The sequence below is a fragment of the Camelina sativa genome, chromosome 12 (assembly GCF_000633955.1).
Source record: "Camelina sativa cultivar DH55 chromosome 12, Cs, whole genome shotgun sequence".
In the NCBI taxonomy this organism is placed as follows: Eukaryota; Viridiplantae; Streptophyta; class Magnoliopsida; order Brassicales; family Brassicaceae; genus Camelina; species Camelina sativa.
Window position 1 is genome coordinate 32,184,936 of NC_025696.1, and position 16,980 is coordinate 32,201,915.

At 36.6% G+C, this 16,980-nt stretch overlaps 3 protein-coding genes across 5 annotated transcripts; 1 reads left to right on the forward strand and 2 right to left on the reverse strand.

The window, feature by feature from the left end:
* Positions 5,619-8,808, reverse strand: LOC104733013 (zinc transporter 5-like). Of its 2 annotated transcripts, none has more exons than XM_010452622.2 (9): positions 8,403-8,808; positions 7,703-7,895; positions 7,523-7,608; positions 7,185-7,269; positions 6,786-6,864; positions 6,537-6,676; positions 6,373-6,459; positions 6,153-6,265; positions 5,619-6,061 (listed from the first exon to the last, which is right to left on the reverse strand). In XM_010452622.2, the coding sequence occupies exons 2-9, from the start codon at positions 7,829-7,831 to the stop codon at positions 5,812-5,814; spliced, it is 969 nt and encodes a 322-aa protein (XP_010450924.1). In that variant the 5' UTR covers positions 7,832-7,895; positions 8,403-8,808; the 3' UTR covers positions 5,619-5,811. The 2 variants fall into 2 exon arrangements, with proteins under 2 accessions (XP_010450924.1, XP_010450923.1); XM_010452621.2 differs by having other exon boundaries at positions 8,537-8,806.
* On the forward strand, positions 9,434-11,430 carry LOC104733014. Of its 2 annotated transcripts, none has more exons than XM_010452623.2 (8): positions 9,434-9,841; positions 9,997-10,041; positions 10,134-10,266; positions 10,366-10,435; positions 10,536-10,584; positions 10,684-10,781; positions 10,883-11,021; positions 11,093-11,430. In XM_010452623.2, the coding sequence occupies exons 1-8, from the start codon at positions 9,521-9,523 to the stop codon at positions 11,255-11,257; spliced, it is 1,020 nt and encodes a 339-aa protein (XP_010450925.1). In that variant the 5' UTR covers positions 9,434-9,520; the 3' UTR covers positions 11,258-11,430. The 2 variants fall into 2 exon arrangements, with proteins under 2 accessions (XP_010450925.1, XP_010450926.1); XM_010452624.2 differs by having other exon boundaries at positions 10,372-10,435.
* On the reverse strand, positions 11,621-15,748 carry LOC104733017 (probable disease resistance protein RPP1). Its single transcript, XM_010452625.2, has 4 exons — positions 14,958-15,748; positions 13,670-14,807; positions 13,271-13,573; positions 11,621-12,954 (listed from the first exon to the last, which is right to left on the reverse strand). The coding sequence occupies exons 1-4, from the start codon at positions 15,581-15,583 to the stop codon at positions 11,872-11,874; spliced, it is 3,150 nt and encodes a 1,049-aa protein (XP_010450927.1). The 5' UTR covers positions 15,584-15,748; the 3' UTR covers positions 11,621-11,871.

The following is a 16,980-nucleotide window of genomic DNA, read 5'->3' on the forward strand; positions in this document are numbered from 1 at the left end:
AATTATAAATTTTATTTTAACCATAAAAGAAAATAAATATATATCGAGTTCACTACAATGAAAATAGACCGCATGTAGAGTTATGTTTACTTTTCATGGGTCCATAAGTCCCCATTTTTGGGTAATTTTTTTTATTAAGCGTCGAAAAACAAATTCAAAATTGCTAACTTTTAAGAGACATATGCCAACAAATTCAAAGCAATTTTATAGTCAAGTACTTGATGTTTTGCACAACAACTCGATGCTATTAACGGAGTGAAAGTTGTAATTGGATATAATTAAGATATTTTACATAAACAGTCATAATGCAATATCAAAGAGAGAAATACTCTTAACAAACACTAAAATATGTTTTATAGATTAAAATAGTACACCTTTTCTCCTGACAAGTTGCTCCTATATAGCTCTAGTCATGAAGGCAAACAAAAGGGTCTGTTCAAAGGTAACCCAAATAGCAGTAGTGAGTGGTCTAGGTATGGGACAACCTATGATGGACTGAAGAGGAAATCGGTTCCTCAAGGAGACTCATCCTCTCGATAGCCACGATTTTTCAATTATGTCCAGTATAATGAATACCATCATCGTCACAGGTGTTTGGCTGTGGATAAAGTGGGGTTAGCGAATTAGGCTACGGATTAAGGGTTGGTTGTAGGGCAAGGTTTGGTTGCAGAGGCAGTTCCCGGGGCAGCGGTTTAGAAAAGAAAAGTGGTTCATAAACCACTGCTTCTGGACTGTGCGGAGGAGCCAACGGTGGAGAAAAGGGTCTTGCTAGACTCGGCTACTACTCCGGTTATAAACTCAGGGGATACTACAAGGGTGGAAGCAGGCAGCGATCTAGTCAGGTGGAGGAGGATTTGGCTCAGGTGTCTCATATCCTTGTCAGCTGAAACCTAACACTTTCTACCAAGCTCAATCCGAAAAAGGCTTAACACTAAAAAAATAGCAATGGCTTGAAAGAAGGCTAAGGTTAAAGGTGGGGTGAACTGTTCCAATAATGAAAATTAGCTATTTGGATTAACAAGGGTGGTAAAAAGGAAAAAAGATAATCCAAGTATATGTGTTGTGTCCATGAGTTAAATTTCAGTGCATTACAAGATAATTAGTAGTCCAGATCAGGTTCAAATAAGATAGGGAATGACATTAAATCAGAACATGCTTCGTCTAAGTTTCAAATGCAGATATAAGTATTCAAGGTGCGGTTCAGTTCTACTTTTCAAACTCAATCAACAATCATCAGACAGCTAATAACGAGGACATTGAATTTATCCTAGTGAATCAGCGAGTTTACAAGGCTATAGTCATCATAATCCCCAATGCATATGCAAACAATCCTATATGAAACAATATAGACTCAATCCTATAATGTAAATGCATTTACATGAATACTCTTTTTTATATATTTTTTTTCAAAATTTTCAAAAACATTTTGAGTTTTTTTACAAATAGATGCAGACTCAAGTGAATAAAACTATTATGCAAAAATTTAAAATAAGAAAATAAAACACAATGTTAATGAAATTCTCAGACTCTCCCCCAAATTTAAATTACACAGTCCCTTGTGTAAATAAAAATCTGGAAAATAATCCAAGAGACACAAAAAGAAACAAATTACAATGCAATTGTATAAACAATGGTTTGGATGAAAATGGTACCTCATTGGTTGGTGAAGAAGGAGGTTGTAGCAGCCTTCATGCTCTCTAGGGTCACCAGCTTCAGTGGGTGTTGGGGTTAGCTCATCAGCAAGATCGGTAATGCGCACGGACGACTTGCTCTGACCAGCATCTGAGTTGTAGGCCGGGTATGGCATCGAGTAACTCACCGGGTACAACATCGGGTACGGGAATGGATAAGGCTGGGGGAAGGGACCAGAGTGGTCACTCGAGTAGGTGCCCGGAAGTGGCATCGGATTGGGCATCGTGTAGGGCATTAGTTGTTCCTGTGAGACAAAGATATGAAAGAAGACCTATCAAAAGCACTCAAATCCTAATTTATCTATACGAGGATAACATTGGGACTTCCTCCCAAGTGAGCTTGTTTAAAGTCACTAAGCTTGACAGCCCCTCTTCAGTGCCTTCGTCAGCCATATATTTCTTCACCGTTTGGCCATTTACAGTAAACTCGGATCCGTCCTTCCCGAATAAGGTTACTACCCCATCACTGATCACTACGCTAGGGATCCCATATCTAGGGAAAATGATGTTTTTTAACATCTTTACTACAACCTTCTGATCGTTTGTAGGACTTGCGATGGCTTCAACCCATTTGGAGACATAATCAACCGCCACTAGAATGTACATGTTACCGTTTGATGGTGGGTTAAATGGTCCCAAGAAGTCAATTACCCAAACGTCAAAAACCTCAACCTCTAGAATCGGTTGTTGGGCATCTCATTCCTCTTCCTAATGTTGCCAATTTTCTCGCACGGGTCACACTTAGTGATGAAAAGCTGAGCATCCCTAAACATTGTTGGTCACCAAAGGCCAGCCCGGAGGATCTTCTGAACTGTCTTGAAGGTGGCCAAATGATCACCATAGGTAGATCCATGACAACATTTCAGTACTTCTTGCACTTTATCCTCAGCTATGCATCGCCTAAACAAACCATCCGTCCCTTTCTTGTATAAGTAGTGCTCATCCTAGTAATAGCTATCCACATTCTTGAAGAATTTCTTCCGCTTATGGGTGTCGTAGTCGTGAGGAACTTCTCTACACACCTTGTAGTTTACGAAGTCGGAGTACCAGGGTAGCTTAGCTGACTCGATCGCCATTAACTTGATCTGGTCGATCGAGTTGGGGATCGAGTGAGCGATCGTGTGCCCTATCGTGTGGCTCATCTCCTCCAAATAATCAATTTGAATCAATCTCTCCTCTGGAATGGAATCGTCAATAGGGATGGGGTCCTCACTTCTCAACCTGGGTAAGTGGTTAGCCACACCATTCTTAATCCCCTTCTTGTCTAGAATCTCTTTGTCGAATTCTTGCAGCGGAAGAATCCATCTCAGAAGCTTGGGCTTCGTATCCTTTTTTGAGTAGATGTAGGGCAACATGATCAGTATAGACCACGACCATTTGATCCGACAAGATAGCTTATGAACTTCTCGAATGCAAAGACAACAACTAGCAGCTCCTTCTCCGTCATGGCATACCTAGTTTGAGTTTCGTCCATCGTTCTGTTGGCGTAGTAGATCACATGGAGCTTTTTATCTATTCTTTGTCCCAATACGGCTCCAACAGCATAGTCAGATGCATCACACATGATTTCAAAAGGGTGGTCACAGTTAGGAGCTTGAACTATTGGAGCGCTTACTAGGGTTTCTTTGACCTTGTTGAAAGTTTCCAAGTAGTCTTTGTCAACAATAAACTCAGCTTCTTTACAAAGAAGTCGCGTTAGTTTTCTTGCAATCTTAGAAAATCCTTAATGAATCTACTATAGAACCCTGCATGTCCCAAGAAACTTGTAACATCTTTTACCGACCTCGGGGGTTGCAGCTGAACCATAACTACAATTTTGGCCTTGTAGACTTCAATCCCCTTCTCTGATATCTTGTGGCCAAGGACTATCCCCTCTTGAACCATGAAGTATGATCTCGCTTATTTATTGCTTTCTAGGTTTTTGAACACTGGAATCGCTTCACAGCTTAGAGAAAGCACCTGAAAACAAAGAAAAACCACAATTAGATTTAGACGTTTTGCCACTAAATGTTTTGAAACAAGACATTCACTTGTTCTTTAAGAATGACATGTTTCAGGACTTTAGACGAAGAAGATATTACAAGAAACTGACCTCGAGAGTATTAGCAGTTAAGTCCAGATACTGAACATTTCGTATGCCATTCATAAGCTTGCCCACATTAGCAAACCGGAGAAGAACATCACCATCATCATTCTCTTACCGATCATCGTTTTGGCGCTCTTGCTCGCTTGATTTGATCTTCAGTTAGCAAAAGGCTGATCCTAGCCTCAACCAAGTTTTCCATGTTTACAGGAAGTGGATGACTACACAGTGAAATCATCAAGTTATAAAACATGTGTGCTCAACTAAGAACACATGTGCCACACTCAAACGATAAGAGATTGGGAAAAATGTCATTAAAATCCCCAAGTCTACATTTTCGTTGATTTAAATCCCGAACTCTGCTTTTGGAGGAAAAAAACACCAATTATTTGTTGACTTCCAAATAAATCGCAAACTCTTGTTGACCTAGCCTTTTGAGGCACAACATTAAGTGGTCAAACGGAAAAATTAAACGGGATTAATTATCTGTTAACGAGATCCATTAATAGCAAAACGACGCTGTTTATAACACCCTAAAACTCCCAAATTAAGAAATCCATTCTCAATTTTCCCAATTCACAAACCCTAATCGGTTTGGTTTGGTTTGGTTTGGTTTGGTTTCTTGATTTAATTTTTTTGACCTTAATCGGTTTGGTTTTGACTGCTTTGGAAAAAGATGCCAGCGGTTTTCACAATATAATAAACAACTACATTGGGTAAATGAATAATCGGTTTGGTTTCAAATTAATTTTGGTAAATGAATTTCTACCAAACGTAACCGAATTTGTGGGTTTTCTTGGTTGAAATTAGGTAGAACCTATGTTGCATGAAAACTCTTTTTGAGGTGCGTTTCCCGTTTCTGAAACGTTTCGGAAACGGAAACTCGTGGAAATTTGGAAACAAGTCATGGAAACACGATTCCTAAAAATATCTGTTTGGAAACACGATGGAAACTCCGTTTCCGTTTTGGAAACACGACGGAAACTCTTTTTTATAATTTCAAAATTTAATAAATAAATAAATTGAAAATATAAGAATTCATGATACATATAATGATAAAAAAATATAATATAATTAGTAGCTTAAAAGTTAAAATCCTTAAATATATGGCGATGCTGGTCAAAAATTTGATTTTGAACGTTTATTTTTTTACAGTTTTACTTTTAATTAAACTATTTAATATTTATGTTTTGAATTTGTGTTGTTTCAGATTTTTTTAATATGGTTTTTATGTTTGGAGATTTATTATATCTCTCTATATCTATATATCTATATATATATATGTATATACGTTTCCTACACGTTTCCATTACTTAATTTTTGAAAAAACCCGTTTCCCGTTTACCGTTTCCGAAACGTTTCGTTTCCGCATATCCGTTTCCGTTTCCATGCAACATAGGGTAGAACTGGTTGAATTTGTTAATTCGGTTCGGATTAATCTATGGTTTTGTTTAATTTTGATATATGTTTGTTTAAGAAAGAGAAACAGATAACCGATCGATTCGATTCTATAAACCGAACATGATTCAAAATCCTGCCAAATTGAACTGATTTATAAACCAAGTTTCAACCGAAAAACTAAAAGATCCAGTTCGGTTCTGTTCAGAGAAAACCGCCGGCCTACTGAACAGTATGCTATTTTACAGAGTCGGGATTTTGCTTTCACAGTAGTATACTAGTATCTATCCACTGGATGACATTGACGCCACTTTATTAAAAGACCAACCAAATTGTAGACCTGTAATCTCGAGCTATATCCACAGAAAGACTTGTGATCAGCTTCATTAACATTTCATCAGCTTCATTAACATTTCACTAATGTAGCGTCCATTCTTCTATAACCGTAAAATAACAATACCGTAATCATACTCATATCATGGTAGAGTAGACAAAAAAAATTGTAGATTATTCACCAAGGAAAATCCAAAAAAAAAAAATTGAAGGTATGAAGATTGAGAACAAGTTAAAACCAGATAGATTTACATCGTCAAGAATTCAACAGTACATCGTCGTTAGTGTGGTGAGAGATTGGTAAAGCTATATGGGAAGAATTGGAGAAGTATCAAAATCATTACCAAGGATTCCGTTTGATGGATCTTCTGGTTTCAACGAAGAGTCTTTCTTGCTACGTTCAAGAGATGTCGCCTCGAATATTCCAAACCCTAATACTAAGCAACAGACGATGAAACCGGGAAGAGAAAAATCCATCTCGTAAGCTAACTCCATGACTATTATGCATACACCTGCTACCATTAAATGCCTCGGGGAAGAAAACACCATATGCAGTCTGCAACAAACAAAACATTATTCATATAAAGCATATGTTTGCGCGTATAAATGCATTGTAAGGATAATTAAAGGGCAAAGCTTTAGGAAACCTCTCTTCTGCGATATTGTCAACATAAAAGATTAGAATGATCCCAAAAACAATGGTGCTAAGGAAAGCCCACGCAGAAAATGGCAACTCGGAGGTTTTCCCAGAAGATGAGCCCTGGAGTAAAATTTGATATTAGTGAACCAAACCACCATTGGGAAATCGAGAAAATGCCATCTTTAATACATTGTTCCTTCTAATTGCAAAACAGTAGCATTACTTACTATAATAAGGTCCCACATGGCCACAGGAAACAAGAAACAGGTTGCAGAAGTAATGGTAATCGCATGCAGTCGTTTCTTCTGCTGGTTCTGTAAAAGCAGAAAATTGGTAGTTCGCAAAGGAAGCAGAAAAAGACTCGGAATGAAAGGGAATCTGAGATCACTACCTTTAAAGAAACACGGCGCGCAATAACCCGCCTTAACGCTGATAAGATTCCAGCAAAAACTGGTATCATCATTCCCATCATACCTAGTGCTTGTTCTGTTTGTACTTCTTCCTCTTTGATCTCAGTACTGTCTTTTGTTGGTAGCTTTTTGTTAAGTTAAACAAATCAACACATAAACTATCCATAGAAAGTTCAAACGAAGCAAGATATACATAGAGATAGAGAGAAGGAACTTGCGTAAAAGGATATAAAAAGGGGAGAGAGATGATGTTGCCCATCCTTGAGACAAGAAAAAAAGTGCTACCAGCATTGCAATGAGGCCACCTACCTAACATGATTTGCAAATATGAGACAAATTCTTCGGATAATTTATCCTTGCCGATTTGTAAACATAATCTGATTTTTTAAATTTAACAATTTTAATACAAGCAATCTTAGTACATGGATTAGCCAGAAAAACATCACTACTGCTAAAAACTATTGCATAACTCTATAGTTTTTCTGTGAGAGAAGTGTACTGATGCATGCCGAGGGTATACATAACATTATGGATAAACCCTATGTAAATCGTGCTAGTTAACTGCTCACATTGACTAGAGACTTTATATAAGTGGCAACTGTTAAATTAGAAACATATGAGGTGAATACCTTTTTCCACACATGACCTCTCCGTCCATATAATACTCCAGAAAGTACTCCAAGAACAGCACCGGAGTACTCTGACAAGATAGCTCTGCAAATAAAATACAAAGAACTATAAGCAAGGATAATCGAATCTTTAATGAAGATATTTTTTCTGATCAAATGACAGAAAAATGTAGCTTAAAAATAACAGGCTGCAGAAACAAACAAAGGACCCAAATTGCTCATAGGTAAACCTTCCACTTCCCTATCTTTCAAAAGCCACATTCTACGGGAACTCCTAAGACAGATAAGACCAGAGGAAAATTTTACGGTAGTATGTATGCTCAATAACTAATCAATACCTAAGCGGTCCACAAGACTTGAGACCTTTTCCCCATAAGATGAAGTACAGAGCCGTGATGAGTCCATTGATAAGAGAAGGTACAATCTGAAACAGTAAAGGAAAAACATTTTATCTCCAAACTCTCCAATTTATATGTATTAAATATACATGCGAGAAATCTGATACGGCTAAAATAAACCTGTTGATTAGAAAGCGCCCTTCCTTTCCATGGCTTTTGAAGTATCAAGAAGATGATGGACGAAGGCACCAGACAGCAGAAGAGGAAGAGAACCACTGGCGCTCCTGTCTGATTCAAGTAGCGGTACATAGAATAAACTGACCATATCCGAAAAAAGTTCCCAATGAGGTGGATTATCTGAAATGGTGTATGTCTGCAGATAAAAAGGTCAACAAATACATAAATTAGGCAGCAGATTACTCAATTCTAAGCCAATGTCAAAACAAAGGAAGACGAAAAAAACTACAAATGTTCTCAAGTTATGGACTCACTTCACTGCTTCAACCTAGTATTGAATCAAAAACACAATAATCCAAAATCTCAAGTGAATCAACCTAATAAGTATTGTTTCTGCATTAACTTCATGAAAACGGAGTGATGCGATTCCAAATTATGAGGGTTAATAAAACCCTAAGCAATAAATTTCAAGCTACAGTACACATTTCATTGCAATTTGAGAGGACTCAAATCACTGCTTCAACTAGAATTGCATCAAAATATAGTGAACTACAAAAAGCATAAGCTAGGGAATGAGAGGACTTGAATCAGTGATTCAACCTAATTACGTTGCTGCATTTATCTTCCAAAAACAAAATCGAGGAAATTTTATTCCCAATTCAGAGATATCAAAACCCAAAAGAAAAATTCCAAGCTACAGTACAATTTGAATCAATTCCATGGCAGCAAGACGAAGAAGCTTCGTGTTTTTATCCTCTCTCACATTTCATTTCTACATAAGCAAAAACACACAATAACAGGAGAAGTTAGAATCGAAAACTTTGGGTATGAAGATACCTGAAATGTGGAGATCCTCGATCGTCGGAGATTTGCTTCGGCGACATCATTTTAGTCCAAAACTCCGGAAACTAAGTGGTGTTTAAATCCAGTAGAAATTAATTAAAAAAAAAAACACAGCCTACACTTCCGAACTCAGAATCTTTTTTAAAAAATTGATGTAACTGAAGACGAATTCGTGTGTAGCTGTGATGATGGAAGTAAGTATCGTCTTCTTCGTCGAGGAACACGAGAGGAGGTCCCGAAGCTCGAGCGATCTATTCAGATCAGAGAGAGAGAAAGAGGAGACGTAATTTTCGTATTGGGCCTTCAAGCCCATTAAAAAATGGCTTGAATTTAAAGAAACCAAAGGCCTTGATGTTTTTAATAGAATTTATGTATTTTTTAAAACTAATTTTTTAGATTGATGTTTTATGCATACACAAAACTATATCATAAAATATAAATTATAACAGTTTACAATTTTATGATATAGTTTTGTAAACTGTTATAAAAACCCTTCCAATTGGCTCGTTTGAGCTGAAATTTTGTTGACAAAAAAAAAAAATTAGCCTAAAACTATATAAATAATAGAATATAGCGGTACATAAGAATAACACAGCAAATCGTAGAATCTAAATATTAGTCAAAAATATAGAAGTTGATACCAAATACAATCTAAAATCATAAAATCTAAATATTTGTCAAAACATATATATATTAAAAAAAAACACAAAAATACAACATACAATTTGTTTTAATAATTATTATAAAAAATTGTCTACAAATTAAAATTTAGTATTTAATTATTTTAAAATTATTATTTAATTGTTAAAAGGTACTATAAAATCAAAAATCAGAAATTACCAATAAAAAAAGTTGGTAATTTAAATTGCAATTTGCACAGATATTAGAAAAGGGTAAAACAGTAAAAAAAAACTGCGGTGACGATTTAGTGCTCTCCTCTACTCTTCTGATCAAACAGCTCGACGAACCTTCACTCAAATGGCGTCTTGTTCTCTTCCCTTGTTCCCATGCCTTTCCTCGCTCAAAATGAAGATCAATCCCATGGCGGCTCTCACCAATTCCTCTAAAACGATAGCTCCATACGAGCTGAAAATGGGACAAAACCGTCTTTTTCACAAGCTCCCCTCTGGTCTAAAAATGGAGGTAATTGAACAGAGGAGAAGCAAATCCGAAAGAGACAATCCACCATTGGTGTTTGTACATGGAAGCTACCACGCAGCTTGGTGTTGGGCTGAACATTGGTTACCTTTCTTCTCTTCTTCTGGGTTTGATTCTTATGCTGTTAGCTTATTAGGTCAGGTAAATTCTCAAACAATGAAAGTTTTGATTTTTATACTCAAATTCGATTTCCACAATATCTAATTTTACTATCACGAACATAAAGTTTCATACTTTGGATTAGAATAGAGTGATTTGTGTGTGATTTGTGATGTAGTTATCTTTGAATGTAATAGGGTGAAAGTGATGAACCTTTGGGAACAGTTGCTGGAACACTTCAGGTACTTGAACCTTGCAATGTGCATTGTGTATATTGGATAATTACTTGAATCAGAAAGATTCTTAAAAGTGTTTTAACTTGTTTGTGTAGTAGACGCACGCAAGTGATATTGCGGATTTTATAGAAACGAATCTTGGTTCTTCACCACCTGTGCTTATTGGTCATTCGTTTGGAGGACTCATTGTTCAATATTACTTGGCAAATATTGTAAACAAACAGTCAGTAGGTAAAGTGTAGATTCATAGACATGAGTTGCGTTTTTTTGGGATCAGTGGTTATAATGATGCATATACAATAACTACTGAGTTTGTTCTTTCGATTGTAGGAGCAGAAAATGCATATCCAGAACTTTCAGGGGCTGTATTGGTTTGCTCAGTTCCACCTTCCGGTAATAGGTAACTAACTTGTCAAAGCATATTGGCGCTTTCTTATATCAGAGGACTTCTTTCTCGTTTAGCTTATATGTAAACTTTTGGGATTCTCTTTCTTCTTCAGCGGATTAGTGCTACGTTATCTCTTCTCTAAACCTGTAGCCGCGTTTAAGGTTTAAACTCTTTTTCCTGTCTTTGATTTTGTAAGGATGAACCCAGTGTCATGTTCTATTTGTTCAACAATGTTTGTTTTTGGTTATGTTCTTGGGCAGGTTACTTTCAGTTTAGCTGCTAAAGGTTTTCAGAAATCTATTCCTCTTTGTCGGGAAACATTCTTCTCTGAAGCCATGGATGATCAACTAGTGAAGCGGTATATCTATAATCTAACTAAATAGTCACCTTGAATCTAAAATTAAGTTTCAGTAGTCTAACTGAATTGTCTCTCTCTCTCCCTCTCTTTTCTCGATTCAGTTACCAGGATCTTATGACAAAGAGTTCACGGATGCCGCTGTTTGACCTGAGGAAGCTAAACGCATCACTTCCGGTGCCTAAACCAATGGAGAACTCGACAAAAGTTCTTGTTTTAGGTGCCAAAGATGATTTCATAGTGGTAAGAACTAAGAATTCCTTCTCCTTTCTAACCGAACCAGAAAGTTTCAATCTTGGGCTATTGTTTTGCAGGACGATGAAGGACTTAAGGAAACCGGGCGGTTTTATGAGGTTGAACCGGTTTGTATTGAAAGTGTTGCTCATGACATGATGCTAGATTGTTCATGGGAGAAAAGTGCTGATGTTCTTTTGAATTGGCTACGTGGTTCGTCTAAACTGGGAAATTTACATGCTTAATGGACTACTCTCGTAGGTGCTTTGCTTCTCACTTCTTTTCTTTTCTTCCGGGAACATTTTAGTTTAAAATTTTCTTAGTTAGATTATGTGAAGTTTGACTTAGTTTGTGGATACTTGATGGTAAAGATGCTCATTGATTCATTGTGTGAGGAAATCAACATTTTCAAGTGGTCTCTGGAAATTTTTATTTATTTCTTACGATAAGCTTGTATTAGGTGAAAATCTAGTAACATGATCATTAACATGTAGAGAAACAAGTACCTGATTATCTCATTGGAAGATATAGATCGACATTAAGAGTATTCAAAAATAAATTATACAAAATGCAATTTGTGAATAAATTCGAAAAATGTTGCTAGATAAAGAACACTTAAGAGTATTCCTACCAACGTTAACAAAACGACTGAAAATAACCAGTTCTTGAATTTCCCAGCATAGAGCGTTGCTTTCAATTTCTGAAATTCCTAGAGTCGTAATCTCCAATGAGAGCTCGTGGTCCGCCTGCGGCAACCAACTCAAGCCTTTCTCTGTTTCTTTCTTCACTGAAACTATGAAGTTGCTTTTTGGGTCGCAAGTAAGTCTCCAGTTGTTTTTCTCCCCTAACATGAAGGGAGTTAGAGTAGGAGTACTCCACATTCTTTTATCACCACCTCGTCACTCTCGTGGACATGAAACGAAAAAAGAAGCTGGCTGGACGTAACATCTGCTTCAAATTCATAGGTGAACAAATGCTCTGCTAAAATGGGGGGAAATTCGTAATAGCATGAAGGTCTGCATCGAACATTGACCCCAAATTTATTCTTGTCCATGAGGCGATGAGTTACACCAAATGTCTTACCATTGGAACCCTTCTCCTTCTCATCTTGAGTGACTAACAAGATGCAAGCTTTAAATCTACAGGTTGTTGAAAGAGGCCTTTGATTCAAATTTACAATCACTGAACTTCCAGGATTAGCTCGGTAAGTGAAGTCTGCAGGCACTTCTTTACCAGGTAAGAATTGACGGGTACTACTAGCCTGGATGAGTTTTCTTGCTTCTTTATTCAGCTTGAAGCAATTAACAAACCGGAGACTATCCAAAAGATGGTTGTGAAAGGAGAAACCAAGTGTCTCCAGCGACTCACAATTGACTGCCGAAAGATTTAATAAGGAACCGGAAAGTTGTGGGATTGTTATCAACTTTTTGCATCCGTGAAGTGTAAGTGTCTGAAGACGAGAGATTTTCATAACCCACGGAGGAATTTCTTGCATTTCTGTATCGTTAAAGTACAACCTTGTGATGATTTCAAGAGCATGCGGGAATTCCTTAAGACCTTCATTGTATGACATTTCCAGTTTATGAAGATGAGACCATGACTTGATCGTCGAAGGCACTTCTTTTATTGCAGTTTTCATGAGCTTGAGATCCTTAACGTTTGTGGAGATCTCAGGAAATCTTTTGATCAGTAAGCAATCAGTGAGATCAAGGTTAATGAGAGATTCCAAGTTGATATTGGTTGGAAGAACCTCTAGCTTTGAGCATCCTCGTAAACTCAACTGTTGCAATTTCTGAAGGTTTCCTATAGAAGCGGGGAGCTCTGCCAAACTTGAGCATTCAAACAGTGTTAATTCTTCAAGATTAGTGGCACTTGAGAGATCAGGTAACTCTTTTAGGTGTTTCGACTCACGCAAATCCATAATCTTCAGACTTCCAAGCGGCTGCACAAACAAATAAACACAACATAAGGAAATATGTGCCTTAAATTTATTTTCAAATAAATAAATAATAGCGTAGTGTCTTTTTTTTTCTTTCTTTAACTCAAAATTAAATTCTTCATTCATACACTTCCTCCCTTTCAACCACTGATACTAATATGGGATACTACACTTTAAACAAACATAATTAGACTACAAGAGATAATAGAAGAACCTTCTAAGAAGTAATACCGGAAGATCACTCCTTTTTGACACAAAATATTTATGAAAAAAAAAACCCAATAATACAAAATTGGAGAGAAACACAACAGTTTTGTACCTGATATCCTTGCCACAAGTTTTGAAGTTTGCTGTTCCACATACGTAGCTCGACTAGGTACTCCGTGCAAAAATTAGAAGGCAAACATATCAACGGGAAACGACACCAATGTATTAATCTAAGTTTCCGAGGTAGATTATTCAAACCTTGCGGTAAGTATAATTTATCTTTTTCGTTGTCATATGGCCCATGGAACATTAAAAATTTAAGTTTAGACATTTTTTCAAAAGCTCTCCCACTGATATTTAATTCGCCTGATAGAGTTCTTACCTCGAAAAGTATACCTATTATATTTCTACTACCCTGTAAATAGATCAGAAAAAAGTAGAAAATGAGTGACTATTGAATGAATTTAATTTGTAGAAAACAAGGACACAAGAGACTAATAATAGAACTAACCGTGTTATCAGTGAGTACTTCACAAATATCTCTAGCATCAACCAAAAATTCACGCTTCCCAGGCTCACGAATGGATTGGTGCCCAGGCTTACGACGGACAATTTCTCTACCTAATTGTACTAGTAGATTGTGCATATCTATACGTGTATAGCCACTAGGTAGAACCTCAATAGCTATGAGAGATTTCTCAGCTAAGACTTGAAGCCCTTGCCTCACATCTAAGAAACTTAAAGCAAGATAATCTTCCACTTTCACCATTTCTCCATTGTTAAAAAGGCAGGCTATATGAAGGAATAAATCCTTATCTTCATCACATAAAGCATCGTAACTGAACTTTAAAATGCTTTGAATACCAGCATCAAGGCGAGTCTTTAACCTTGGTAGTTCATTTACCCACTCATCCCTAGACATTCCCCGGAAGTGGGATCCCATAACTCTTAGTCCTAATGGTAGATGACCTAAAAGTTTTGTAACTTCCCATGCAAGCTCCTCGAAACCATCTTTAGGGAAGTTTTGGCCAAAAGCAGACACACAAAACATCTGATAAGCTTCATATGCTGATGGAAACTCCACCTTGTAAATATGGTTGATTCCATGTGCCTTCAAAAGTTTTTGGTCTTGTGTTGTGATGATAATCCGACTTCCATGACCAAACCACCGAGTTTCTTTCGCGATAGCATCTAGTTGCATTGACTGGTTAATGCTATCGAGAACAATAAGCACTTTCTTGTCATTCAACCTATCTTGGACAATGCCTAAATGAGGAAGCTCCATATCCTTATGGTTAATTATCTGGGACATGAATCTTTTTTGTAACTGCATCTTTGCACTATACTCATCAGAACAAACTGGTCTTGTATACATCGACTCTTTGATACTTTCCATGAAGACACTCAATTCAAAATTTTCAGAAAATTGGCTATACAAGACTCTGGCAATGGTGGTCTTCCCAATCCCAGACGGACCCCAAATCCCAATCATCCTTACTTCATCAGAGCCTAGGCATAACAATGATTCCATTTCTTTCATATGAGCTCCCATCCCAATTAAACCATCAAAATCTCTTGATGGTGTAGAAGTATTCAGCATGTTTGACACATCAGTGGCGATTTTTTCAGTCATGGCTGCTTCATTATCCCTAACAAATGAAGTGATCGATTTATACTTATGTTAATTATTCATTAAAAAAATCACATACACATCCAAAATATGTATTAATACAAATAAATATAGTTTAAATGTGTTAGTAAAATGTGAATCACAACAAGTGGAATTCAAAAGGACAAACCAGTTGCGCGAATGCTCTCCAGCTATTGTCGCCACACCTTCCAAAACTTTTGTCCATCTCTTAATCTCATCTTTTGTTTTGTCTTTACAAGTTCTTTTGAAGACCTTACCAAAATCTCCGGTCTGCTTCTTTACATCTGTTGGATCAACGTCATAGAAAATGGTCATCACTGTTTGACCAAACTCTTCTCTGCACTTCATGATCTCCACCAACTCGTTAAGGCACCACGACGAAGAAGCGTAGTTTCTCGAGAGCAATACGATCGCTATCTTCGATCCTCTGATAGCTTCTATGAGCTCAGGACCGATTGACTTGCTCCTCTCGATATCATTATCAATGAATGGATCAATTCCCTTTCCTTTGAACTCTTTTAGGATGTGAGTAAGAAAGGTTTTTCGAACATCTGCTCCGTGGAAGCTTGGGAAGACATGGTGTTTCCGGGTTCGAGACAAAGAAGATGGGGTTGATGTAAGAGATAAAGTAGAGGAAGAAGGAGAAGAAGCAACAATTTTTTTGTTTTTTTGATGGGATTTTATTTTTCCATAAAACATGAAAAGTATTGTACCGAAAAGAGTGAAGAAGTTTATTGCAGCAACGCAAAAACCATAGTAGAAAGAGGAATCCATGGAGTATGATTGAGAGAAGATCAATATCTCAAAGCTTTTCAGAAAGCAATCTGCAGAAGGAAATGGAAATGGCTAGTTTGTTTATTGAGAGAGGCATAAAAGAACTTCTAACGAGTTCCTACACTTTTAGTTTCTTACGAATTGTTTCTCATCTTTTCTTTCGAGTTTTCCATTATACTATTAATCTCCTTTTTGGTTTTAGACTTTAGTTCTTACAATTATACACCTGTAATTTATAAAATACATTAATTGGCACAACTGAACTCAAATATCTAGTAATGTGAACTATAAATAATGAGGCTCAATTGATAATAACGTAAAAATGTGGGGTTCATCTCCTACAATGATGTAGGGTTTATAATATTTAATCATGTAATTTTCTTGGAAAGAGGATAATGGACGTTGAAGATGGAACGAAACTTTCCTAATGACGCATGTTTTATACTAATATAGTCATAATTTCTTGGAAAACGCCGAAAAAGGATCGATAAACAATGGTAAGATCGCATAATATTTTAGCCCACAAGTCACACAAAAAAATAAAATAAAACTTTACTTACAAAATCACAACTTGTTTTAAAGTTTAAACTGATACTTAAAGTTAAATAATGTATGGTGTATACAATTTTCTATCATATTTTCTTGGAAAAAACGCTTAAAATGGAGCGATGATCAATGTCCTACTAAAACTGCGGACGTTTAGACAATGACGCATACAATTGTTTAGCCACAGTTCAAACAAAAATAAACAAAACTTCACTTAAAAAATTACAACTTGTATAAATGCTAAATATATAGGTGTATCGATTAGGTGTAAAACCTTTTTTTTTTTCTTTATATGATGTAGGTGTATATATAATCTCGACTGTATTTTATAAGATAAATTTGGAACCTCTAAATTAAATTGTATTATATAGCAGATGGAGCATAGTCAAGATTTTATTAAAAAGAAATACATAGTCAAGATGAAGACTAATGGTATTGAGATTCTCAGTTTTGACAAGTGGAGATAGGGATTAAAGGAATGAAAATTTCAATACATTAATTGAGGATTGTGAAGGTTATAGTACAAAGATCAGAAGGTTAATGTGGAATTAACCAACTGTTGGAAAGGTTCTAATTGGGTTAGAAGGTTTCTAGGAAGCTGGTTTAGCTGGTGAACCGGTTGGTTCAATTGAGACTGATTAAGTCTTGGTTATCCACTTAAAGTGTCAACGCGCTCCTTTCTCATTGGTCACACGCTTGCACGTGTGAGGGTTTGTTAGATCCTTAAAAGATCTATCATCTTCTTCCTTCGACTGTATCGATTTCATTTTGTTGAAAGAGAGAGAGTTGTAGAGAGAGATTTGAGCGATTGTAACTGACAAAGTATAAGCTCAAGTTTGAGCTGAGTTAGT

Coding starts and splice junctions, on each gene's coding strand:
- LOC104733013 (XM_010452621.2), bottom strand. CDS start 8,586: ATGATGTCGCCGAAGCAAATCTCCGACGATCGAGGATCTCCACATTTC. Junction 6,266..6,372: donor CCATGTGGGACCTTATTATA/GTAAGTAATGCT, acceptor ATTTTACTCCAG/GGCTCATCTTCTGGGAAAAC. Junction 6,062..6,152: donor GACAATATCGCAGAAGAGAG/GTTTCCTAAAGC, acceptor TGTTTGTTGCAG/ACTGCATATGGTGTTTTCTT.
- LOC104733014 (XM_010452623.2), top strand. CDS start 9,521: ATGGCGTCTTGTTCTCTTCCCTTGTTCCCATGCCTTTCCTCGCTCAAA. Junction 9,842..9,996: donor CTGTTAGCTTATTAGGTCAG/GTAAATTCTCAA, acceptor TGAATGTAATAG/GGTGAAAGTGATGAACCTTT. Junction 10,267..10,365: donor TGTAAACAAACAGTCAGTAG/GTAAAGTGTAGA, acceptor TTTCGATTGTAG/GAGCAGAAAATGCATATCCA.
- LOC104733017 (XM_010452625.2), bottom strand. CDS start 15,583: ATGGATTCCTCTTTCTACTATGGTTTTTGCGTTGCTGCAATAAACTTC. Junction 14,808..14,957: donor GGAGAGCATTCGCGCAACTG/GTTTGTCCTTTT, acceptor TTCATTTGTTAG/GGATAATGAAGCAGCCATGA. Junction 13,574..13,669: donor AAGTACTCACTGATAACACG/GTTAGTTCTATT, acceptor ATCTATTTACAG/GGTAGTAGAAATATAATAGG.